The 26484-nt window shown below is 48.3% G+C and overlaps 1 protein-coding gene across 4 annotated transcripts in view; it reads right to left on the bottom strand.

Annotated features, from left to right (window-relative positions):
• The window catches only part of LOC135225197 (UTP--glucose-1-phosphate uridylyltransferase-like), a 128728-nt gene that overhangs the window by 27499 nt on the left and 74745 nt on the right, over positions 1-26484 (bottom strand). For 3 of the 4 annotated variants that reach the window (XM_064264500.1, XM_064264499.1, XM_064264501.1), the window contains 2 exons: positions 17504-17647; positions 5969-6095 (listed from right to left, as the gene is read on the bottom strand). In XM_064264500.1, coding sequence (XP_064120570.1) covers positions 5969-6095; positions 17504-17647 — 271 coding nt within the window. The remainder of the gene's footprint in view (positions 1-5968; positions 6096-17503; positions 17648-26484) is intronic. The other variant, XM_064264502.1, reaches the window with a different exon arrangement.

The following is a 26484-nucleotide window of genomic DNA, read 5'->3' as shown; positions in this document are numbered from 1 at the left end:
TCCAGTTGTTCCAGTCTAGAGCCAGGGCGTCCGTGGCATAGGCCAGAGGTCCAGGTTGGGGGTTGGGGGCTACATAACAGGGAAAGTTTGTGATTCGCTTGAGATGCGAAGAGATCCACCTGTAGCCCTGGGACTCTTTGAAGGATCCATTGGAACGAACTGTTGTCCAGTTGACCATTCCGACTCTAGGGGCACTGATCGGGATAACGCGTCTGCTATGACGTTTTCTCACTCCAGCTATGTGAGTGGAGGAGAGATGCCAACTGAACTTGTCTGCCAGGGAGAAGATATGGCTACCATTCACATGATTTAGATGACGTGACTTGGAGCCTCCTCTGTTATACAATGTTACTACCACTGCGCTGTCCAGAACTAGCTTTATGTGGGATGAGGTACTTTGGTGGGCGCAACCTTTTTAGAGTCAAGAACACTGCCATTGCCTCCAGTACGTTTATATGGAACTGACTGAACTGAGGTGACCAAGTTCCTTGAACCTTTTGGACCTGGGAATACCCTCCCCAACCGCTTAAGGACGCGTCTGTTGTGGATGGTAATCCCTGGTGGAGGGAACTGAAGGGGTACTGACACTGACAAATTCTTGACTTTCGCCCACGGCCCCCAAAGTCGATTCTTTAGAATCAGAGGGACTGAGGATAGTTTTGTCCCTGGACCTGACATTTGCTCGTGAGCGCCAGATTCTGGTTAGGTCTTTCAGTTTGGCTTTCATTAAGACGTTCGTCACTGATGCAAACTGGAGAGAACCCAGGATCCTCTCCTGAGCTCTCCTTGACGCCAGTTTTGTGACTTAGAAATTGCTTGACTGACTTCGCTATTTCTTTCCTTTTGGTTGATGGAATCGACAGAGTTATGGGAGGATAGATTCCATTGAATGCCCAGCCACTGAAAGTTTGACTCTGGAGGTGAGTTCTTGACTTGGTCCTGTTTATCTTGAAGCCCAGATATTCCAGGAACTGAATCACTTTCAGTGTAGTCTGTTGCATTCCTCGACTGTTGAAGCCCAGATCAACCAATCGTCGAGATACGCTACTACCATAATCCGCCCCTTGTGACCTGAGTTTGTTGCACTACCACTTCCGCTAGTTTCGTGAACACCCTGGTGCCACGTTGAGTCCGAAGGGAACTACCTTGAAGGAGAATGCCTGGTCTCCTATCTTGAACCCAGATATGGACGGAAGTGTCTTGCAATAGGGATATGATAGTAGGCGTCTGTAAGATCGATAGAGGTGGTTGACGGTCCCCAACGGGGAAAGTAAGGTACGTTCCGCACCTGTTCGAGGATCGTGAGCATCTTGAACTTGTTGTCGCAGCGGATGGGCTAAGTTTAAGCGGGACAAGTCTAAGATTACCCTTCCTTTTTTTGAGAGCCTTTCTTTGGCACGCTGAACAAGCGACCTTGAAATTTTAATCTCTTGACTCTCGCTATAGCTCCTTTCTGAAGGAGGTCCTCTGCGTACTCTGTCAATTCCTTGAAGGAAGTTGACGGAAAGGTCTGGATGGAGGGTGGGTCGTCAAACCAGCTCCAACCAGCCTTTTGACACTATGCTCTGAGCCCATCGCTGAAGTTCCCACCGGTGGCGAAAAGTGAGAAAACAGCCTCCCTCCTACCTGAAGTTCTCATGTTCTGGTAACCGCCTCGGCCTCCTCTGAAGTGCTTTCCCCTATTAAAGGGGCCTCCCGATCCTCTCCCACGAAAGGAACGCTTACCTCTGCCTCCCTTACCCGAGCGGTCATACTTCTGTGAAGCTTGACTCTCGAAGGCTTGATTGTAAGCTGGAGAGATGGCGTAAGAGGTGGAGGGCTGAGGCTGAGGGGATATCACATAAATTGGCTGTGATTGAGCCTTAGAGGTGGAAGGTTGGGCTGTTTGCACTAAGGGCACCGCTGGAACTTGCTGAGGAAAGCGTGGCTGCTTTTTCTGGTAAGGATGGAAACGCCTAGGTTTCCTCTGTCCCTTACCTTTAGGTGTTAGGTCTTGTCTCCTCTTAGCCGTAACGGCCCCAACGGTCCTTATGGCTCTGGTTCAGCCTCGTAGCCTCTGACTGGACTTCCTTCACCATAGCTTCTGGGAAGAGATCTGCTCCCCAGATGTTAGACGAGAGTAACCTATTCGGCTCATGTCGAATGGTTGCCTCTTGTAGGACATGCTTCCTACAATTCGTTCTAGCAGTGGCAAACTCAAACATATCCGACTGTACCGTTTGAGTCAGGGCTTTGGTCATGAGCTTAAGAAGCGGTTCTGAGCCATAAGCTATGGTTGCTACCTCGGACATAGCCATAGAGTTAATTGATCTGGCTAATCGCGATTTCGCGTCAAATTCAGCCTGAATAAGGCTATCTGGGAGCCTGGGTAGCTTTTCACCAAACTGCTCCATAGCACAGTCCGGTTTTGAGTTGCCAGCTGAGAAGGTGTTTGGCAAGTCCTCCCACAATTCTCCGGCTGAGGACTGAGGGGAGCAACGGAGATGTGGGATCTGCTTCCTTCAATTGAGGCATGGGTTCCCCCTTCTGGGCCGCTGGGATGGTAGACCTCGCGATCTTTGTCAGGAACGGGAGCGGGGTACTCTCATCCATTGTGAAAATGGTAAAGGGACTCTTGAAAGGTTGTATCCTGGTATTAGAACAATCCATGTCCTCTAAACATCTGAGCCATTCTCTCTGAGCCTGGTCTCGTGAATAGAGGACTGTCTCCTTTGGTACCCTATCATCCCGAACCATGGCTGAAGCTGTAAGCCTTGCGTAGCCTATGAACGGAGGCTGGAGGTCTTCCGGGAAGAACTCGAAGTCCTCTATCCTTCGAGTTCCAAATTCCGGTATAGAAATGAGACCGTCTTGGAAGGGGGCGTATGACGCTACTCTCCATGGATTGTTCATCGAGAACGGAGGTAGCGAGTCAATACGGAGGAAGCTGAGTTCCACTCGTTATTGGAAAGCCCTGGAGGAGAGGCTAGAGGGGCTTCTCTCAGTCCGGCTATAATGGAGTCCTGGGAAGTAATCCTATCCGACAAACGAGAGATCATTTGTTCCATGCTACTCTTTAGGGACCCACCAGGTCGCCCACCTGTTGCAACAGGCCAGCATTGGAGTCCAAGGCCGGAGCTGCTGCGGAGGTGGAGGGGTGGCTCTGAATCGGAACCAAGGGTAGCGGAACTGGTGACTCTGCCGGGGTGCGAGATCTCTCTCTGGAGGATTTACTCCTCGAGGACTTAGAGCCGGAGCTAGAAGCTTTAGACCTGTCTGCTCCGGGATTCCCAGCCGGAGACTTACGTGAGGAGGATGACGCCGAAGTCGACTTCTTAGACGACGACGACGTCTTAGTCAAGGATTTCACTGCTTGACCCTTGACCTTAGGTCTAACCGAATAGCGTCAGGAGGAGTATATAATTCATCACCTGTAAAGCCTTGGAAGGATGTGGAGAGGTTGCAGGAGTAGAAGAAACAGTTACGCCCAAGGGTGACCCTTGGGTGTCCACCTTACCTACCTCGACCAACAGGTCGTCTACACTACCATAGGTTCCACATTAATATCTAAAGTCGCGACGTCCGTGGAGATATCCTGGTCTTGGTCAGTTAATGAGGCAGCCAGCTGTTGTTGGATGAAGGCGATAGTCGGGGCCGCCTCTACTGGGTCGACGTATCCTGTCGCCTTGCCTCCGGGGAAGATTAACAGCGCCAACCGCTTCTCTAAGATGTAGGGCATACCCTTGGCGGCGTTCTTCCCAAAACCGCCGACCCAGGCCCGCAGGGTTGCCAGTGCGGTATCCTTCACTGCCGGCGCCTGGAAGAGAGGGCGTAGATTAGATTTAAGAATCACTTAAAACTAAAACTTAAAATATAACTTAAACTTAGATGCCTTAAGTTAAAGTGAATGATGAAAACTTAAGCACTAAAACAGAAGCGGAGCAGCTACCGGAGATGGAATACTCACCCCTTCTAAAAGCTGGCTCACCAGATCGTAACATATGGTACACGTCTCATGGTCACCCAGACCTGGTATGTCCCCGTGCAGAGTCGCGCATGGAGCATGGGACCGGCGGCAAACTTCGTGTCCACTATGGTCCTGAAGTGTGGCGGCGCATCCCGGATGCTCACAGTTGGTGGCCTGTAAGTGGGAAGACACATGAGTATCTTAAAGAATAACACTTACAGGCTAAAGGACAGAAGAACTCCGTTGCATGCCGGAGCTCGGAAAAATTTTGGGCATAACCCCCCCCTGCTTCGCCTGAATAGGCTATAATCCCGGAGATATCCGGTAAGACATGTAAGGGAGGGGGGGGAGTTGGGGGGGGGAAGGTTTAAGTACTTAAGATAAACTTATAGTTAATCTAATAACACTTAAACCTAAAACTCAAACGAACCGGACCAAGTCCAGTGCGTAGCGGAGTGTAGTAACTCAGCAATACGGTAAGGTTAGCAGGGACCCACTGTATGTTCCGGTCCACTCTACTGGGTGGACCAACATCTTTCCGCTGGATGCCAGGACTCCGATCAGGAAAGGAGCCCTAGTAAGGTCGGGAAGAGCGAGGAGACATACAGGCTCGAGCGAACCGGAGCGACAAGGAAGCAACGGATGGGGGGAAAGGCCAGTACCCCCCACCACATTACCACCGGGCCGGACCGAGAAGCCGGAGAGGTCGCGTCCAGTCTGGGTCTGTTCCCGTCTCCCTGGCCCCTACCGCCTGGGGGGGGGAGAGGGCGGGAAGCATCGCTCGTATGTGGAGCGAGCGTGGGCAGACCGACCCACCCTCCCCCGACTCTATGGAAGAGCGGGAGGGGGGGGAAGGGGACTGGGCAGGCGTCTGCTGTCTCGTGATCGCGTAGTGACCACGAGGCGGTAAGACCAAAACAAGACAACTAAGCCTCCGGACCAACCAACTGATCAGAGAGATGCTATCGGGAACAGCAACTGAGCAACTGAACTGAAAAGGAAAAGCTAGTTAAGCATGGAAGACCCCACTAGGGACCAAAAACCGACTGATCCGAGAGGGATGCTATAGGGCGGAAGCAACCGAACTGATGAGCGGTAGCATAGGCTCAATGAGCCAGGACCTAGGCTAAGCCAGACGCCTAACTAACCTAACCATAACAAAATACATGGATAATTAAATAAAATAAAAGAAAGAAAACAATATAGTAGGAGAAAAAATCCAGGAGTGTACGACTAACCCGAAGGAAAGTCTACCACTCAAAGCTAGTCAGAGGCCGATACTAAGAGCCGGGACTAGGGGTCTGGAAAGAAGAAAGCCTACATAAGGTAAAAGACATGCATGCATGACAAACCTGAGTAGACAGTACCCTAAGTAAAACGGATAATTAATATAGAGCGTACATAGATAAGGGGATGTTCTAGGTATGGGAGACCAAGAACGAACCCACCACGCGGCAGAACCATGCTGCCATGCTTCCGACCCCGAGTTCGTATTTATACCTAAAAAACGGCAAATACTGACTGAGGGCCGGAAAAAACCAACTAACCATAAATACTGAGTACTTAACTTAGCTGCTGCAATAGCTGCACGCTCCATTATAGATAAATCCAACGAAAGGGCATAAAAAACACAGAGAGTATATCACGTGTGACTCGTGTGCGCTAACTGAAAAGGATGGCCACCAGAGGCGCAGCAGTCGGCAGCATGGGATGGAGTAGTAGTAGTACGAGCTGCTCACTCGGTGGGTCGGCTCTCCTCATGGAGGGTTTTTGTTGTGGGAGATTTCTATTGGTATTTGGCTCGTGGTAGTGGTCTCACTCGCCTAGTGTTCATACCGACACCCTCTTGGAGGGTGAGCGAGTCAGTTATACTGACCTTTTTCTTTATTTTATTTATTCTCTGGTATGTGTTAGTACATTTACCCTAGAAATAATAGATTAAAGGATATTTCGCGCAGCGACACGAGCTGAGCCCAGAAATTCAGTTTTCACATAAAAGTAGAAATAAAACATTTAATTTACCTTTGATACATTTTCCTCCAGAACAGGAGCACTCACAATCAAACAGCATTCATCATGCAGTTTTTTTAAGCTATTGAATTTGGATCTCATCAACTGCAGACTAAAGTCTTCCTTTAGCAGAGTATCCCTGAAAATACACATAACATGAGCAACTTGTAATCAAGCCTGAACGCAATGAAACAATTATATCTGAAGATGTTGAGCATTTAGAACCTAAAAATTTCAAGCGCAGATCCAATGCACTGATACCCTGAAACAATTCACACCATGTACTTTATTCCTTTATTTTTACCTTTCTATTTATTTATTTATTAATTCATCTCTTATTTCTGTATTTCCTATTATCTTTTACAATTTTTTTCCAATGATCACCATATCCTTTAGAAGCTTGAATTTCAAGTCACTGGCCCCTGTAAGCTTTTTTCATATGAATAAGGTTCATGTTCTGAATATATAATAATAATAATAAATGTGTGGCACCACGGCAGAGTGGTTTAGATCATTAATGGACTGGTTAAGCAACACTGGGGCTGGTCAGTTGCTGGATGGGTGACCCCTCTCCTTAGCGTTGATTCCTAGGGAACTACAGAGGCAAACCAGAAGAAGAAATGGACAAGAGAAGAAAATAAGGAAATAGGAAGATGCTACATCAGAAGCAACCCGACAGAAAAAGGGCACAGAAGGAGGTTGGTCAACATCTGGAATGAGAGAAATAACATCCCCCAAACAGAACAGAGGCTGGCAGACCAAGTAAGGAACATACAAAAGAAAGAGAGGAACTGGAAAGAAATAACACCAGGCAACGAAGAACAAGAAGATGAACTAAGAGACAACACTACAGAAGACAACAGGAATGATGAACTAGTACCAAACAATGGCACACAAAGTAACACTGAAGATGTAACAGAGGTTGGAATGGGTGGAAAAGCCAGATACAGTAACAACAAAGATCCCTTCCATGAACTCCTACATCACAAAAAATTAAGTGAGAAAACAAGTGAAGTTAATGAAATAATGAGACTACATAATGCACACCACCAGTATCACAGAAACAAATAACCTAGCATATGCAGGAGCAAGACTTGTAGCAGAACTCATGGGGATATTAACACCAATGCCATCATCACAACCAACCCAACAGATCCCCATCCCCTGGTATGCTTGACGTCGAAGGATGAGCCATGAAGTTCCCCTACTCTCTTCGCCAATGCCAGGGCCAGCAAGAAGAGGGTCTTGAGGGTCAGATCCCTGTCTGACAACTCTCGGAGTGGCTCGAAGGGACTTCGAGTCAGACTCCTAAGGACGAGAGTCACGCCCCACCCCGGGGGCCTGAGTTCCCTGGGTGGGCAAGACCTCTCAAAGCTTCTCATAAGCAGGGAGATCTCGAACGAGTTCGAGATATCTACTCCCCTCAGTTTCAGGACTAGAGCCAGGGCGGCCCTGTATCCTTTGACTGTGGGGACTGAGAGGAGCTTCTCTTGGCGAAGGAAAATGAGGAAATTCGCTACCTGCTGAAGAGTGGCTCTGAGAGGAGATAGACCCCGTCTACGACACCAACCACAGAAGACGGCCTACTTTCCCTGGTACACAGCTGCAGAGGACTGTCTGAGGTACCCAGCCATCTCTGTTGCTGCTCGGCGAGAAAAGCCTCTTGCTCACAAGAGATGATGGATAACAGCCAGCCGTGAAGATGAAGGGACTGGACTAACTGCTGGTACCGTTCCACGTGAGGCTGGACAAGAAGGTTGTGCTAAGGGGGAATGTCTCTCGGTGCTCCTGCAAAAAAAGCCAGCAGGTCCAGATACGAAATGGCCTGAGGCCATTTGGGAGTCACCAGGATCATCCTGAATTCGGGATGACCAGCACTCGGTTGATCACCTTACGAATCAAACAGAACGGGGGAAAGGTGTAAACGAAGAGGTTGTCCCACGGGTGTTGAAGAGCGTCCTTTGCAGCTGCCCATGGGTCCGGCACAGCCGAGTAGAAAACCTGAAGTTTCCTGTTGTGCCGGGAGGCGAACAGATCCACTACTGGACGCCCCCACAGGTTGAAGAGCCTTTCCCCCATGTCTGGGTGTAGGGACCATTCGGTCCCTATCACCTGATCCCGACGGCTGAGCTTGTTTGCTACTGCATTCCTCTTGCCTGGAATGTAGCGGGCTGACAGCTCTACCGAGTGAGCCACAGCCCACTCGTGCACCTGCAACGTCAACTGGTGCAACGGGAGGGACAATAGGGCCCCTTTTTGTTGACGTATGCCACTACTGTGGTGTTGTCGCACATCAACACCACCGAGTGTCCCATCAGATGGTCCTGGAACTCTTGGAGAGCGAGGAACGCTGCCTTGAGCTCCAGGACGTTGATGTGAAGGTGCTTGTCGTGATGATCCCACACTCCTGCATCCAGCAACTCCTCCAGATGTGCGCCCCATCCCTCGGTTGACGCGTCTGAAAACAGCAACATCTCTGGGGGGTGAGTACGGAGAGGCACTCCTCTTACGAGGTTCCTGTCGTCCAGCCACCAGGCTAGGTCGTGCCTCACCTCCTCCGTGAGGGACACGGGGAAGCACAGCGGGTCTCTTGCCTGTGACCAACTCTCCTTCAGTCTCCACTGGAGAGACCGCAGGTGAAGACGCCCGTGAGGGACTAACTTCTCGAGTGACGACAGGTGGCCGATCACGACTTACCATTGCTGAGCTGGCTGTTCCTGCCGAGACAGGAACTGGTAGGCTGCCTCCCTGAATCTGCTGATCCACGAGTCTGCGGGGAAGACTCATCCTGCTACCGTATCAATCACCATACTCAGGTACTTCATCCTCTGCTTGGGCTCGAGATATGACTTCTCAAAGTTCACCACGATCCCCAGATTGCGGCAGAACTTGAGGAGTCGATCCCTGTCCCATAGCAACTGCGAGCGGGAGCTCGCCAGGACTAATCAGTTGTCGAGATACCTCAAAAAACGTATCCCTGACGAGTGGGGCCAAGCAGACACCAAAGTGAAGGCAGAGTCTTTCCCCTAGGCTTCGACGATTCGATCGTCTTGGCCACAGAGGAAGTGCTAACCAAGCTCTTGGGATTGGCCGTAGTAGCTCAAGGCTGCTCAGATGCCTTCGAGACTGCCGGGTGTACTAAACGGTCACTGTCATCAGTGCTGCCGTTGCTCCACCGCAGCGTCCACCATCTCTCCAGGGAAGAGAGAGGAGGAACTCCGCACTGGTCCATTGTGAAGACCCAGAGCCGCCTCACGCCCAGCCGCCCTGGTCACTCGGGTGAGGACTGCATCCCTACGCCGAAGAAACAGGTTGGCCCACACGTTTGCCGTCTGATGGGCTAGGTAGGAGATGGCTCTACCTCCAGACTGGCAGTCTCCCGAAAGCCGGGTCACCTTCAGGAGTGATATTTCCCGAGGTGGCCGCGACCTTAGACACTGTGAGGGACCACAGGTCTAACCAGGAGACTACCCTGGAATGCCGCCATGGCGGTTGATTCCAAGGTGAGTGCCTCTTACTGCGAGAACCATAAGTTCTCCAACAGGAGCTGCTGCATAGACACCCTTGGAGTTAGCCTAGCTAGCTCCGGGTTAACCTGTTTGGGCAGCATAGGGTCCTCCGATGGCACATAGAATCTCCTCTGTCGAGTAGAGGCGGGGGAAGTAGCTTGGAAGACCTGCCAGACCGTAGCGAACCCTCCTGTCCAGAGACGAGAGAGTCCACCTGGCCCAGCACCGAGTCAGCCAGAGCCGATCACGGCAAATCCCACCGTCGTCTTGGGTTCCTTCTTAGGACCCCAGAACGACTCACCCGCGGGCGACCGCACACTCGGTACCTCTTGCAAACAAGAGGCCGAGACGGAACCTGATGCAGCGGCAGAGCCCCTAGCACCAGGTGAGGAGGTACCGGTGTTAGCCGGTACCCCTCTGGTCCCCGTCTTCTTCTTCGTTGCGGAAGGAGAGACGGGCCCCGCTCCCGAAGGAGCGGGAAGACCAGCGGAAGACCCCCCCCCGTCCCACCGGAGTGAGACGGGCCCTTAGAAGTTCCCGAAGGAGACTTCTTGGGGGGGAGGAGACAGCCTTCTTCTTCCTTGGCCATGAAGCCTTGGAAGCTGAAGGGGAAGAGGAAGCAACAGACAACGACGAAGAAGACGATGAAGATGACGACGACACCTTCCTCCTCTTCCTCTTCTTCTTTGCCAGTTTCCTCAGGACAGTCGTCAGGTCCTCCATCCAGGACGGAGCCGGGGCAATTGCCGAAGCAACATGGCCCGGCTGCACCTGTCTGGAAGGACCTGCGACTGGAGCAGCAACACCACGGGCAGGAACGATGTCGGCAGGGGCTGGTCCAGGTACGGCAGGTACATCAGGCACGGCAGGAACGGCAGGTACATCAGGCACGGCAGGACAGCGGCCAGCGACCTCCTGGGCAAGCTCTTGGGGCACCGGAAGTCGGGGGCTGAGGCGAGAGCGGCGAACCTGGGAGGCGGTGTTATGACCCTCCTCGGAACGCTAGGAAACAGCGCCTGCACTGCAGCTGAAGGGGTTACCGTTGTAATATGCTGCGTATAAACCAAGTGAGGAGGGGCTGCATACCCTGGGGTCGATACAGTGGTGGTGGTGGTGGTTACCAGACCATGTGTAACTGGAGCAGAGCCAGCCAGGTGATGCAACAGCCCCCGAATACTCTGTGTCCCCTGGAGACCCAGCGAGCACCACACCTGGCCGAAGTCATCACCCGCGGCAGTCGCACTTGAGGAGGCAAAAGTCGGGTTAGTAGGAGGGGTTCCCCCTCGCCCAGGGGGGGGGGGGGGGACAAGTCCCACCCCGAGCGAACGGAAGACCCCGAGTACAATTGGATGTCGGGGTACCTCGCCCCCTCCTCTGTGCTCGATGGATCGGGTGAAGAGAAGGAGCAAGAAACCCCCCCTGAAGGGGAAGGAGCCATACACAGGAGCTGAGATGGAGGGAGGAAAGAAGACGACGTGTCCGTGACCAGGGGAGTAGCCGGAGACTTTCCAATGACTCCCTGGCAGGCTTACGTCGCTTCCTCCTCCTCCTCTCAAAGCGCACACACTGCTCCTCCGACCACAAAACACAAATATCACAGGGCTCGGCGCAAGAGCATTCGTGCCCCCGACACCAAGCACACAATTCATGAGGATCAACCTCCAAGGAGCGGAAGGCCCTACACTTACGGCCCTCCACACCAGGGCAAATCCTGCGGCTGATGGGGGGGAGTGGGGAACTCTCCAGCTCACGAGAATCCATAATAATGGTAATAAAATACAAAAGCACAAGTACTTAAAGTATTTTACACAATCACACAAGAATAGCAAACCAAGATTGAAGAAACAAAGCATACAACAAAAAGGCGGGCAGAGAGAAGTGGAGAACACGTCTGTCACCCAGCGCGGCTAAAAGCAAAGTGGATCTTCACCTCCCAGTCGCACGGTGCGCTGACTGTCGGACAAGCAGTTAACTACCGAACTCCCTTGTTCGAAGCTTACGACCGGTTCCAGCTGCCGCAAGTTACATTCCTATTGTTAAAGGACTGATGGTTTGTATTACGTATTGGAACAAAAAAACCTTTACCCACTAAAACTAAAATGACTGGTGAGTACTCCAGGTACATTGTACCCCCAGACTTCCCTTTAATTAACTCGTCAACCTTGATACAAGGCGAAACATAGGCTAACAGAGGGAGCAACCCCTATGTCGTTTCTCCCAACACCATGCCAGCTACCGAAAGTGGACCGAGAGACTTACAATCTTCAAACACTGTCTCGATTTATTTCAAATAATGCATAGCAAACACAGATTTAGACCTCCAAATGGTACTTTGGAGGATAGCGGATAGCAACGAGTTGTGTCGAAAAGCGAGGGAAGTCGCTACCGCTCGAACTTCGTGCGCTTTCACTCTCAGTAAAGGAAACAAGCGTCGTTAGCTTGAGAATGTGCTTCGACAATTATTTCTCTCAGAAAAAAGGAAATAGCGTTTTTTGAGAGAGGACGAGAGGGATTTTTAACAGAGCACCACAAACGATTCGATTGACCTCTAATTTTCTCCGCTTTGCGGAGGTAATATCTTAAAGCCCGCATGGGACATAAGAGCCGTTCTTCTTCTTCCTGGCCTATCAAGTCTGTCAGGTTCTTGAGAACGAAGTTACGTGGCCAAGGATTAGAAGGGTTTTTGTTTTTTGCGAGAAAATTGAGCTCCAAGGACCAAACTGCGTCGCCTTGAGAAAATCCCACCTTTTTGTCCATCGCGTGTAGCTCGCTAACTCGTCTAGCTGATGCCAATGAGACTAAAAATAATGTCTTCTTGGTGAGATTCCTCATAGACGAAGAAAGTAACGGTTCAAAGGGAGGACCCGAAAGCCGTTTAAGAACTATATCGAGATTCCATGCTATCGAACCCTTTGACGATTTGGAAGTCTCGAACGATTTAATTAGATCGGAAAGATCACTATTTGTGGATAGGTCTAGTCCTCTGTGTTTAAAAACTGAAGTCAGCATCGCTCTGTATCCCCTAATAGTCAAAGGCGCTAAACACATAACGTCCCTCAAGAATAGAAGGAAATCAGCTATTTCATTCACAGACGTTTCAGAAGAAGAGACTTTAGTTTGTCTACATTTAGACTGGCATAGTCTGTTAGAAGAATCTCTTCTGCAGTTTGCAATAGCTTCTGCAGCTCGTCTCGAAAAACCTTTCGCTCTGACAACACTCCTGACAGTCTGAATCCTGTCAGTGCCAGAGCGGATAATCCTTGGTGGAATCTTTCGAAGTGCGGTTGTCTGAGTAGACATCTCTTTGACGGAAGAAGTCTGGGGAAATCTACGAGCAAGTCGAGGAGATCTGGGGAAATCTACAAGCAAGTCGAGGAGACCTGGAAACCATTCTTTCCTTGGCCAGGATGGAGCGACTGGTGTCAGAGAAACATTTTTGTGGAATGTAACTGTTCAGCACGTCTTATTAGGCCGAACGGGGGAAAGACGTACGCTTCCAGGCCCGACCAGTCTAGTAGCATTGCGTCGACTGACCAAGCAAGAGGGTCCGGGACTGGAGAGCAAAACAGCGGAAGGCGGTTGTTCCTCGAAGTTCCAAAGAGGTATATTATCGGCTTTCCCCAAAGATTCCATAGGTCTAGGCAGACCTTCGCATCGAGAGTCCATTCTAACGTCAGTACTTGATGACGGCGACTTAGTTCGTCCGCCAACACATTCATTTTCCCTTGAACAAATCGAGAGATCAGCGTAACTTGAAATTTTTCTGCTCACAGAAGCAGATCTTTTGCAATGTTGTAGAGGGTGAAGGAGCGCGTTCCCCCTTGTTTCCTGATGTAGGAAAGTGCTGTGGAGGTTTCTCCGTGAACTGCTACCGCCTGTCCTGTCACGAGATGAGAGAACGCCTGAAGTCCCAGGTACACTGCTAATAGCTCCCTCACATTGATATGAAGAGAGCGCTGAGTTTCCAACCATTCCCCTGACGTTTCGTTCTTCCCCAACAGGGCTCCCAACTTGCGTCGGAGGCGTCTGAAAAGAACTGAAGGGTTGGGTGGAGCGGACGAAGAGAAAGACCCTCTACTAGTCTTGGTTTTGAAAGTCACCACGCTAAGTCCTCCTTGATTTCGTCTGAAATCGAGAATACTGTCGAGTCCGGTTGAGTCTTCCTGCACCATGATGCTTTCAGGAAGAATTGTAGGGGCCTCATATGTAGTCTTCAGAGTTTGACAAACTATTCCACCGAAGCTGGTGTTCCTAACAGACTTGTCCAATGGTTGGCAGAACAGGACTTATGGTCCAGGAAGTCCTGTACTACTTCCAGGCACGACTGGACTCTCTTTGGTGAAAGAAAAGCCCTAAAAACTCGAGAGTTCAGAGTCATCTCCAAATAGAGAATGTTCTGAGTCGGAATTAGCCGAGATTTCTCCTCGTTTATAAGAAGACCTAACGAGTGAGTTAATGAAAGAGTACTCTTGAGATCCTTCATGCACTGACTTTCCGAAGAGGTGCGGAGAAGCCAGTCGTCTAGGTAGTGACACTCTGATGCCCAGGAGGTGTAACCACTTTCCCAGTGGAGTCAGCAATTGCGTAAATAATTGTTGTGCTGTCAAAAGGCCGAAGCAAAGAGCTCGAAACTGGTAGGTCTTGCCCATGAACACAAACCGAAGGTATTTCCTGGAGTCTTGGTGAATTAGGATGTGGAAGTATGCGTCCTGCATATCCCGGGATACCATCCAGTCCCCTTGGCAAAGGGGTTCCAACACCGAACAAGTCATTTCCATATTGAATTTGGTCTTCTGAACGAACAAATTCAGTGCGCTTACATCCAGTACGGGCCTCCAGCCCCCTGATGACTTGGGGACTACAAACAGACGGTTGTAAAACCCTGGGGATGGTCTGTCGCTTATCTCCTCTATGCCTTCTGCACGAGAGTCTCTATTTCCCAGGTTAGGGCTACAAACTTCTCCAAGGCTGGAGAGTAGGAGGCTAATGTGATGGGAACATTGGATAGAGGCGGAGTGTCTTTGAAAGGAATGGAGTAACCAAACCGGAGAACTTGGGTCACCCAGGGCTCTGCCCCTCTGCGACTCCATTCCTCCCAGAAGAGGCTCAGTCTGCCCCCTACCGGAGCATGAAGGATTGAAAGATCACTTGGACGATTTCGTGTCGGGTTTGGTCGAGGACTTGGTTGGGTGTCGTAAATTCGATCGATGCCTCACGAACGGTCTAGACCTACCCCCTCGAAAGGATTTCTTCTGCAGGGGCTATTCCGAGGTGGTAGGCATCACAGTCGAGGGTTTAACTCGCTTAGAAGACTGAGCAAGTAAGTCATTAGTAGACTTCTTTTCCAGTGTGGAAAGTGTCTTGGCCACTGTTTCTTCAGGGAACAGATGATTCTTATCGAGAGGAGAACACAAAAGGGAGGACTTCTGAGGTGAAGCGACTCCTCTCGAAACAAAAGAACACCAGAGCTGTCTTTTCTTGAGAGTCCCGAATGCAAAAAGAGAGGCCAGCTCATCGCAACCATCCCGAACTGATTTGTCGGCACATGACAAAACCCCAAGCCAGTCCGATGCCAGGTCCTCCTGGAGAGTAGGGCAGTCCTCTATTTTCGTAGCGAGGGCTCCGATCGTCCAGTCCAAGAAGCTCATAATCTCTAATATCTTGAAAATATTCTTTACCAAATGGTCCAACTCGGGTGATGTAAAGAATATTTTAGCTGCTGCAAACGTGGACCTCCTATTTGCATCTACCAGGCCAGAGAAGTTCCCCTGGGAGGAGGCAGACCCTCCCATGAAGGGGGCTTCTCTGGTTACGTAGAACCTATACCTCTTCTTAACAAGCTTCGACGGAGGATAGACGAAAGTTGCTTTCCCGAGCTCTCTCTTGAACTTCAACCAGTCTTCTATATCACGAAGCGATCGTTTAGCAGCCTTGGAAAGTCCGAGCTTCGAGAGAAGAGGATCGAAATTCTTCCTTCTCATCAGGAAGATGGAAGCAGGCGACCTGGGAGCGTCTGCTACAAAGTAATCCGGGTACATGTAAGAGCTTCAAATAGCACGAGAGAGGGATAGAGTCCGCTTCTAAGTCCTCCTCGTCATCCGAAGAGATAGGCGACAGAGAGTGTTCTTGATTCGACTCATTGTTCTTTGGACATTGTTTGCTTTCTTTCATCCAGTTCATTAGCTCTTGCAATTGTCGACTTAAAGGAATTAGATTCTCGTCTTCTTGAGTTGAAGTCGTAGCAACTGGGGTTGTGGACTTCGATACGATCGACACCGGAGGTCTCGCGTCAGTCGAATTATCTGTTGCATGCGAAGTCGAAGGTAAACTTTCGACAGCTTGATGAGTCGAAGATCTCGACAAACTCAGAATCGGTCATTCCCCAATCGAGTCGAAGGCGGCTGTCGCTGTCATGAGAATCCGAGGTGAAGTCCATGTCGCTACGCTACACAACGGGTGAGGGTCATCTACTTCTCATTTCCCCTTCACAGGGAGCGGAGAGAACACCTCTTCAGTCGAACGTCTCTTCAACGGACGTGAAACTGAAGAATCACGTCACTTACGACGTCTAATCGGCGACGAATCACTCGACTCTGTCGATAACTGATTACCGAACAACACACCTTTCAAGTGGTGTTTAGTCGAATCCTGCTGTCGCACCACAGGATCAACGGAGGAAGCGACTGTCTGTGGGCAAACCCCGACAGTCTCCCTTGGACCTCCGGTATGTCTTCTCCCCGAGGCGGGGGAGCGGGACAGGGACCTTCGTCTAGGAGAACTATCGGGACAAACAGCCACCCCCTCAGATTGCACTGCACTGACACTTTTCACTTCACTAGAAGTCTTTTCTATGAAAGACTTCACCGATAAACCTAACTGCATAACCGTATTAGCTAATACATCAAATTTCTTTTCAAATTTAGACTCGAGACTGGCAATGGTGTCAGGAGAAACTCCACGGGAAGTTGGCAAGGGAGTTACCGGAGCAGGAGTAGGAGGACTCAAGATCGGAGACATAATAAGAGGAGAAGGAGAAGGAATAGGAGCAGGTGCTTCGATAGAAGAAGCAGAAGAAGCTAAACTAGTCTTACTTTCAGCTCTGAGAGCCGCCGCCTTCTTCCTATCCTTAATTACCTTCCCTGAGTGAGAAAAAAAAACTCCACTGTTGTTCACTCCAATCCTTGCATTCATCACAAGTAGACTCTCTAGAGCACTCACAACCCCTACACTTAATGCACTTAGTGTGAGAATCATAAATTATTTTAACCAACCTAGTTTTGCACCCTCCGGCGCAAAACCTAACTACTGAAGGACTAGAGTCCGACATGATGGTAAGACCACAAAATTGCAGAAAAGAAATTCAGCTTCAATCCTACAAACACGGAGTTGAATACTTCACCGATATTGGAGAGATATAACTTCCCAACAAATGGAAAAAAAAAAGAAAAAAGTCCTTGCACCGACCACCGATGTTCACCAGAAGCCGGCAGAGAACGAATTGATGTTACCTGGGCAGTTGTACCTGTAGCTCCCTCGAGTGAAGGGAGATGACGTCACCTACATCAGCGATGGTGGCGCCACCGTGGAATTTTTTAATCTATTGTCTGCCATTCGTAGGGAACCTACAGCTGTATAATTGTTCTGTAAGACACTGCAATAAAATACAAGTATGTCTATTCTAAATGAAACACTCAGACAAAAGACTGTAGAATCTGGGGACATTTGAAGGCTGCTAATAGGAATTACGTATTGGGTTGTGACAAAGGGATCAGAAATTTGCTTTTTCACTATAGATAAGCTGTGGTATATTGGACTCTTTTATTCTTCAGTTTCTTATAGCTTTTCTCCTGACTCAGTCTGGCACAAGTTCTTTTGTTTCATTCCAATTATCTTGTTGGGTTCTTACAACATTTCTTGACTGCATTCCTCTCCTAATGCTTTCCTTATCCTTTGTATTATAAAGTAATGTTCTTTCTCTCACTTATTAACTATGCATATAAACAAAAAATGCATATAAAAAAACACATAAACACCTTACCCAGCAACAAATAATACATCTTCAGTGTATTCCTGGACACCTATCTGCATGCAAGATATGGCTCCCGATCGCTCTTCATTGCACTGCGATCCTTCATTGATAATTGTAACTCTTCTTTCCAAACTTCTAGACCATTCGTCATACCTAGAATATAAAATGGTAAATATCATCAACACTTAAAGAAAGTTCTTGTTCTTATTGAATTAGATAGGAAGAGGATCCCTCAGTACATAAAACTTACTGAATCACTGTAATAGCCATCTCATATTACTTTTATTATTTTACGTACCTAGTGACGTCTGTGGTACGGTTTATCTAATCGTTATCAGACTGAAGCATTACCAAAAAACAGAAGATACAGTTTCAGTTGAAGAGGAAGGGTTCAACAGGTGGCTTTAAATTTACAATAATAAAGACAAGACGAGTTTGATAAGAAAAAAATGAGAGTAACAAATAAAAAGGAGAAAGAGCTTCAAAAGAATAAGATGAAAAGATGGGTTTACTGACTCAGCAGGGACAATTTATGTACAAAAAATGAATAAAAACTGCCAATGGTGGAATGACCAAAGTAAATGGTTAGCAAAGTAAAGAAGCTACTGCTCTTTTTCTTATATTATTTCTTAGGTCTACTGCAGCACAATGGGATTTTAAGGAACACATCCACCTGCTAATCTTCACCCAAAAGTCAAATCTGGGACCTCTCACTTGGTAGGCAAGAATGCTACCAATCACAAACTACAAGGCCATTCATGTACAATACTCTATAAGTCTGACCCTTGCAAATATAGCACAGAGAATGAGAATCTATCATCATGGGTGACCAAAGCAACTTCATATAGATTCTTTCACCCAAAAGCCTGTTATATAAAAGCACTCTCTCCTTACAACAGCCATCCATTTTCTCAAGTAACACCTCAACTTAACAGAACTTAGCAGAGGCCTGTACTTATCAGCTACAATATTATGATTCCTTTTGCATATATAGTACATAAAGCCATTTTAGATGTGGTACATTTTCAGAAATATCTTTTAGATTGAATCTTATGCATAAAGTGCAGGGTAGTTTAGGTTATAAATGATGTGAAATTGCAGGCTATAATACTGGGTCATTGTTACTCAACAGACTTTTGTTACTTATCAGAGGGACCAGACCACCAACAGCATATTAAGCCAAGAAGCTCCTTCATTCATTACTGTAATCCAAATAACAAGCCAGCCTCAACAAAGTTCATTAAAAAGGCACACAAAATACACTCCAACAACATACAGAAATGGCACCACAGTAGCATCAGCATCCACTCTCTGCAGCTGCCCAAGAAAAAGTGAGTCACATAGTCCATGAGCCATGGGTATTTGTTGCTAATTAAATCTACTGGCTAATTCCAGCTAGCCACAGGGATTGCTTTCATTTAAAAGACGAGGATTTGTATTCTATACAAACAACTTAAAGTTAGCAGATAACTGAATGGATGCTAACTAATTTTCAGAATAAACTAACAACCCTACTGTTCACTACTATTTAACATTTAATGACATCTAAAATTGTATAACATGCCAAAAAACGAATACGTATATACGTTGAAGGAATATTCCCAACCCTAGTCACCTACAAGAGCACTAGATACTTTTCCTTTTCAAACAAATATGACACCCAGTACTGTACTTGAAATTTTCTCTTGGTCGAACTAACTTCCACTACAGAGTGGAAATGCTTTACATAAAAAGAATTGTTCACCAGTAAAAACAAAGGTTTCACTAATTAACACAATGAGACTCACTAATTAACACAATGAGACAGCAAAATAAGACAAAAAAAATGACAATGAAAATTAGGGTACAAGGTGAACAGTATAATGTGAAAAAAGGGATTTTGACGTAAGGAAAAATCTATTTCTGGGCGATTGGCTCGTGTCGCCAGCGAAATATCCTTTAATCTATTATTTCTAGGGTAAATGTACTAACACATACCAGAGAATAAATAAATAAAGAAAAAGGTCAGTATAACTGACTCGCTCACCCTCCAAGAGGGTGTCGGTATGAACACTATGGCGAGTGAGACCACTACCACGAGCCAAATGCCAATAGAATTCTCCCACTACAAAATCCCTCCAAGAGGAGAGCCGACCACAGAGTGGGCAGCAACTACTACTACACTCCCATCCCATGCTGCCGACTGCTGCGCCTCTGGTGGCCATCCTGAAGTTAGCAGACAATCTTGGGCGATGGGATGGGTTAGGCGGGATTTCGCTGGCGACACGAGCCCAATCGCCCAGAAATAGATTTTTCCTTACGTCAAAATCCCTTTTCTGGGCTCAGCTCGTGTCGCTGCGCGAAATCGTACCAGAGAAATAGCACAAGATTGTAAATAAAATTAACAAAATAAAAGAAGGTCTCAAATAAAAGGTAAAATAAAATTAATAATATAATAATTGCTAACAAGGATACATATACACAATGATACAAAAATAGAAATATTGCTTAAATTACAACTTAATTCTAATATATTTCTTAACTTAAGGTACTTTACATATTACAACAAGGGGGAATAAGGCATATATGTACAAAAAATGGTATCTGTGTAAAGCTATGTATCGCAGAAATCCAGAGCAATTAGCATAATAAGTTGAACAAAACAAACTCAACAATAAAAATATATAAAGGAATGTATATAACTTAATATACAAAACCCGTAACCATTACAAATAAGATGTATCCCCTAGCATAAAAATAAGGGGATGACATCCAAGAGATCAAAAATCCATAATCAATTGTGAGTGCCCCTAGCAAAAAAAATAAGGGGACACCACTATATCATCATCAAAGCAGCTAAGACACAAGGTGACCGTAGATGAACAAGGCAGGAATAGACGAACTGTTGGGTGAGGCAGGTAGAAAGGAGGACTGGTTCTTCTACTAAAGATTAGGTGGAGTCAGGGGAAACTATGTTACCCGCTGCTACTGCTGAAAATTTCAGAGCTTCCAAGGACTTTAAGTAATGACGTTTGAACACTGTCGGCGATTTCCATCCAGTATACTTTTTCAACTCATCGAAGTTCATATGTTGGAAATAGTTAATTGAGGTGGCTACTGCCCTGACATCATGTGCTTTTGGGAAAGAGTCAGGATTGGCTTGTTTAATGAAGTACAGGATTTGTTGCCTGATGCCTTTAATAGATAAAGTACCACCTTTTTCTCTCTTAAAGAGAGGACCCGATGAGGATGAGGAGGTCCTAGACAGAAAGGCTCGTAAGGTTGAAACTGGCAAAGAGATACATCTTGTGGAAGGGGTAGAACCTTCCATGGTTCCCACCTCATCAAAGGATCTTCATTCTTAGCTAAAAAGCTACGTTTCCGGGAAAGTAGCACTTCCCCGTGTGGAAGGAACTGGATATGATCCGGATCTCTGGATAAAGCCGACAGTTCTGAAATCCTAGCTCCTGAGGCCAAGCTTAATAAAAATAGAGTTTTTCTTAAGAGCATTATAAACGAGCATGTGTCATTATTGGTTTCTGAAGCCAGGCTTATAGAACATCGTTTAAGAACCATGATACTGACGTAGGCCTTACAGAAGGTCTAAGTCTAGCACACGCCTTGGGAATAGACGAGAAGTAGGAATCTGTCAAGTCTATGTTGAAAACCAAATTGAAAAATCTTTCTCAAGGCTGACTTGTTTGTCGTAATCGTGCTAGCTGCTAAGCCTTTTTCAAATAAGGATCTGAAAAAAAGGATATAGCTGAATTGATTGTCATGTAATCCATAATATCCGATTTCTTCTCAGGAAGGTTGCTAACTTTTTGACAGCAGCATACCTATTACGTTGTTCCAAAGTTGAATCCCTTTTATCGGATTCTCAAAAAGAGGGATATTTTGCGGGTCAATATTCGCATCCCTTTTTGCTGCAAACTTCATGAAATCCATAAAGTTAGGGTTTTGAAGATCCCTGAGGAGGCGAACACAGTCTTCGTTTGTACTGACTGGGAGAGCCTGGGATTGGGAATCCGAAGAGGGCGAAGACCCCAGTTCCAGAATCAGAGGATACCAATTGCTCTTCGGCCAGTCTGGGGCTACTAGAGCCACTTGACCCTTGAATGTCCTGAGTTTGTTTAACACCTTCATGAGAAGATTCACTGGAGGAAAGACATAAATCTTCTCCAGTTGTTCCAGTCTAGAGCCAGGGCGTCCGTGCATAGGCCAGAGGGTCCAGGTTGGGGGCCACATAACATGGGAGTTTGTGGTTCGCTTGAGATGCGAAGAGATCCACCTGTAGACCTGGAACTCTCGAAGAATCCATTGGAACGAACTGTTGTCCAGTGACCATTCCGATTCTAGAGGTACTGATCGGGTATAGGAGCATCTGCTTATGACGTTCCTCACTCCAGCTATATGGAGGGTGGAGGAGAGATGCCAACTGAACTTGTCCGCCAGGGAGAAGATGGCTACCATGACATGATTTAGATGACGTGATTTGGAGCCTCCTCTGTTTATACAATGTACTACCACTGCGCTGTCCAGGACTAGCTTTACGTGGGGAGCACTTTGGGGCGGACGTAAACCTTTTTAGAGTCAAGAACACTGCCATTGCTTCCAGTACGTTTATATGGAACTGACGGAACTGAGGTGACCACGTTCCTTGAACTTTCTTGAACTGGGAATATCCTCCCCAACCGCTTAATGAAGCGTCTGTGTGGATGGTGATCCCTGGTGAGGAAACTGAAGGGGCACTGACACCGACAAGTTCTTGACTTTCGCCACGGCCGGAGTCGATTCTTTAGAATCAGAGGGACTGAGGATAATTTGTCCCTGGACCGGCTGACATTTGCTCGTGAGCGCCAGATTCCTGGTTAGGTCTTTCAGTTTGGCTTTCATTAGGATGTTCGTCACTGATGCAAACTGGAGTGAACCCAGGATCCTTTCCTGAGTTCTTCTTGACGCCAGTTTGTGACTCAGAAATTGCTTGACTGACTTCGCTATTTCCTTTCTCTTGGTTGATGGAATCGACAGAGTATGGGAGGATAGATTCCATTGAATGCCTAGCCACTGAAAGTTTGACTCTGGAGTGGAGTCTTGACTTGGTCCTGTTTATCTTGAAGCCTAGATATTCCAGGAACTGAATCACTTTCAGTGTTGCTCTGTTGCATTCCTCGACTGTTGAAGCCCAGATCAACCAAATCGTTCGAGATACGCTACTACCATAACCCTTGCGATCTTAGTTGTTGAACTACTACTTCCGCCAGCTTCGTAAACACCCTGGGTGCTACGTTGAGCCCGAAAAAGGAACTACCTTGAAGGAGAATGTCTGTCTCACTTGAAGCAGATACGGACGAAGTGTCTTGCAATAGGGATATGATAGTCAAGCGTCGGTAAGAGTCGATAGAGGTGGTGACGGCCCCACGGGGAAGTAAGGTCCGCACTGCGAGATCGTGAGCATCTTGAACTTGTCGCAGCGAATGGCTAAAGTTTAAGGAGCGGGACAAAGGTCTAAGATTACCCTTCTTTTTTGTGAGCCTTTCTTTGGCACGCTGAACAAGCGTCCTTGAAATTTTAACCTTTTGACTCTCGCTATAGCTCCTTTCTGAAGGAGATCCTCCGCATACTCCGTCAATTCCTTGGAAGGAAGTTGGCGGAAAGGTCTGGATGGGGGTGGGTTTCTCTAAACAGCTCCAACCCAGGCCTTTTGACACAATGCTCTGAGCCCACTTGCTGAAGTTCCCCACCGGTGTGCGAAAGTGGAAACATACCTCCCTTCCTACCTGAAGTTCCCTCATTGGTTCTGGTAGCCTCCTCGGCCTCCCCTGAAATGTTTTCCCCTATTAAAGGGACCTCCCGATCCTCTCCCACGAAAGGATCGCTTACCTCTGCCTCCCTTACCCGAGCGGTCATACTTCTGTGAAGCTTGACCCTCGAAGACCTGGTTGTAGGCTGGAGAGAGGGCGTAAGAGGTGGAGGGCTGAGGCTGAGGGGAGATAACATAAATAGGCTGCGACTGAGCCTTTGAGGTGGAAGGTTGGGCTGTTTGCACTAAGGGAACAGCCGGAACTTGCTGAGAAAAGCGTGGCTGCTTCTTCTGGTAGGGCTGGAAACGTCTAGGTTTCCTTTGAGCCTTACCCTTACCGGCTTGATCCTGTCGTCTCCTGGCCGTAAGACCCCAACGGTCTTTAAGGCTCTGGTTCAGTCTCGTAGCCTCTGACTGAACCTCCTTCACCATCGCTTCTGGGAAGAGGTCTGCTCCCCAGATGCTTGACGTAAGCAACTTATTCGGCTCGTGTCGAATTGTCGCTTCTTGTAGGACATGTTTCCTACAATTCGTCCTGGCAGTGGCGAACTCAAACATATCCGACTGCACCGTTTGAGTCAAAGATTTGGTAAGAAGCTTGAAGAGTGGCTCCGACCCATAGGCAATGGTAGCCACCTCGGTCATAGCCATGGAATTAATAGACCTGGCTAACCGTGACTTGGCATCGAATTCTGCCTGAATAAGGCTATCTGGAAGCCTAGGTAGCTTCTCACCAAACTGCTCCATAGCACAGTCTGGTTTGAGTTTGCCAGCTGAGAAGGTGTTAGGTAAATCTTCCCACAATTCACCGGCTGAAGGAAGTAAAGGAGATGTAGGATCTGCCTCCTTCAGTTGAGGCATGGAATCCCCCTTCTGGGCTGCTGGAATAGTAGTTGTCGCGATCTTTGTCAAGAAAGGGAGCGGAGTACTCTCTTCCATCGTAAAGATCGTAAACGGACTTTTAAAAGGTTGGATTTTCGTGTTGGAACAATCCATCTCTAGGACACCTGAGCCATTCTCTCTGAGCCTGGTCACGTGAATAGAGGACTGTCTCCTTTGGTACTTTATATCCCGATCATGGATGAGGCGGTGAGCCTGGCGTAGCCGATGAACGGAGGCTGAAGGTCTTCCGGGTAGAACTCGAAGTCCTCAATCCTCCGAGTTCCACATTCCGGGATAGAGATAAGCCCGTCCTGGAAGGGGGCGTATGTACGCTACTCTCCTAAGGGTTGTTCATTGAGAACGGAGGTAGAGAGTCATACGGGGGTAGCTGGGCTCCACCTGTGTTGAAAGGTGGAGGAGAGGCTAGAGGAGCTTGGCTCAGTCCGGCTATAATGGTGTCCTGAGAGGTAATCCTATCAGACAACCGAGAGATCATTTGTTCCATGCTATTTTTCAGAGACCCAACCAGATCGCCCACTTGTTGTAACAGACCAGCGTTGGAGTCCAAAGCCGGAGCTGCTGCGGAGGTGGAAGGGTGGCTCTGAATCGGAACCAAGGGTAGCGGAACTGACGACTCCGCTGGAGTGTGAGATCTATCTGGAGGATCTACTCCTCGAGGACTTAGAGCCGGACCCAGAAGCTTTATATCTCTCTGCTCCGGGGTTTTTTAGCCGAGACTTACGAGAAGAAGATGACGCCGAAGCCGTCTTCTTAGACGACGACGACGTCTTCGTCAAGGTTTTCACTGTTTGACCCTTGACCTTGGGTCTAACTGAAGCGTCAGGAGAAGTATACAGTTCATTACCTGTAAAGCCTTGGAAGGATGGAGAGGTTGCAGGGGTAGAAGAACCAGTTGCACCCAAGGGCATCCCTTGGGTGTCCAACGTACTTACCTCGACCAACAGGTCGTCTACACCTACCATAGGTTCTACATTGATATCAAGCGTCGCGACTTCCGAGGAGATGTCCTGGCCTTGGTCCGTCAACGAGGAGCCAGCTGTCTTGCTGGATGAAAGCGATAGTCGGGGCCGCCGCTCTGCTGGGTCGACGTAAGCCTGTAGCCTTGCCTCCGGGAATATTAGTACCACCTTACCCCTCATTCTCAAGGATGTAGGGCATACCCTTGGCGGCGTTTTTTCCCAAAAACCGCCGACCCAGGCCCGCAGGGTTGCCAGTGCGGTTATCCCTCACAGCCGGAGCCTGGAAGAGAGGGTATTGATGAGGATTTTAAGAATAACTTAAAACTAAAACCAATTTAAAGCTTAACTTATATATAGGGGCATAAGGACCCCTTGAATTTTATCTTAAGTTAGGGTGATTAATGTAAAGACTTAAGCACTATAACAAATGAGGACCAGTTACCGGAGTTGGAATACTTACCCCGTCTAAGAGCTGGCTCACCAGATCGTAACAGATGGTACACGTCTCGTGGTACCAGACCTGGATGTCCCCGTGCGGAGTCGCGCATGGAGCATGGGACCGGCAAACTTCGTGTCCACATGGGTCCTGAAGTGTGGCGGCGCATCCCGGATGCTCACAGTTGGTGGTCTGTAAGTGAAAAGACACATGAGTATCTTAAAGACTATCAATTACAGGCTAGAGGACAGAAGAACTCCGTTGCATGCCGGAGCTCGGAAAAAATTTGGGCATAACCCCATCCCTTATCGCCTGAATAGGCTATAACCCCGGAGAGATCCGGTGGAGGACAGGTAAGGGAGGGGGGGGGGGTGGTTTAAGGTACTTAAGATAAACTTACTAGTTTAACATAAAAGATCTTAAACCTAAAAACTCGACGTACCGGACTAAGTCCCGTGCGTGGCGGAGTGTGTAACTCAGCGAGACGGAGTGGTTAGAAGGGACCAACTGTATGCTCCGGTCCACCCTGCTGGGTGGACCTAGCCCCACCTTTCCGCTGGATGCCAAGGTCTTCCGGTGGGTAAAGGATCCCTAGTAAGGTGGGAAAGAGCGAGAGGACATACAGACTCGGGCTAGTAACGGAGCGACGGGGTTAGCAACGGAGGGGGAAAGGCCAGTCCCCCCCCACCTTACCATCCGGCCGGACCGAGAAGCCGGAGAGGTCGAGACCAGTCTGGTCTGTCCCGTCCCTCTACTCCCTCCGCCTGGGTGGGGAGTAAGGGGATGGCAGGCTCGGGTATGCTGAAGCGAGGCATGGGCAGACCCGAACCCCCCCCCCCCCCCCCACCCCCCCCCCCGACTCTAATAGCAAGAGCGGGAGGGGGGGAAGGTGACTGGACAGGCGTCTGGC

This window comes from Macrobrachium nipponense, chromosome 13 (genome assembly GCF_015104395.2).
Source record: "Macrobrachium nipponense isolate FS-2020 chromosome 13, ASM1510439v2, whole genome shotgun sequence".
Lineage (NCBI taxonomy): Eukaryota > Metazoa > Arthropoda > Malacostraca > Decapoda > Palaemonidae > Macrobrachium > Macrobrachium nipponense.
Note: the sequence above shows the minus strand (reverse complement) of the source record. Positions and strands in the feature narration are given on the sequence as shown.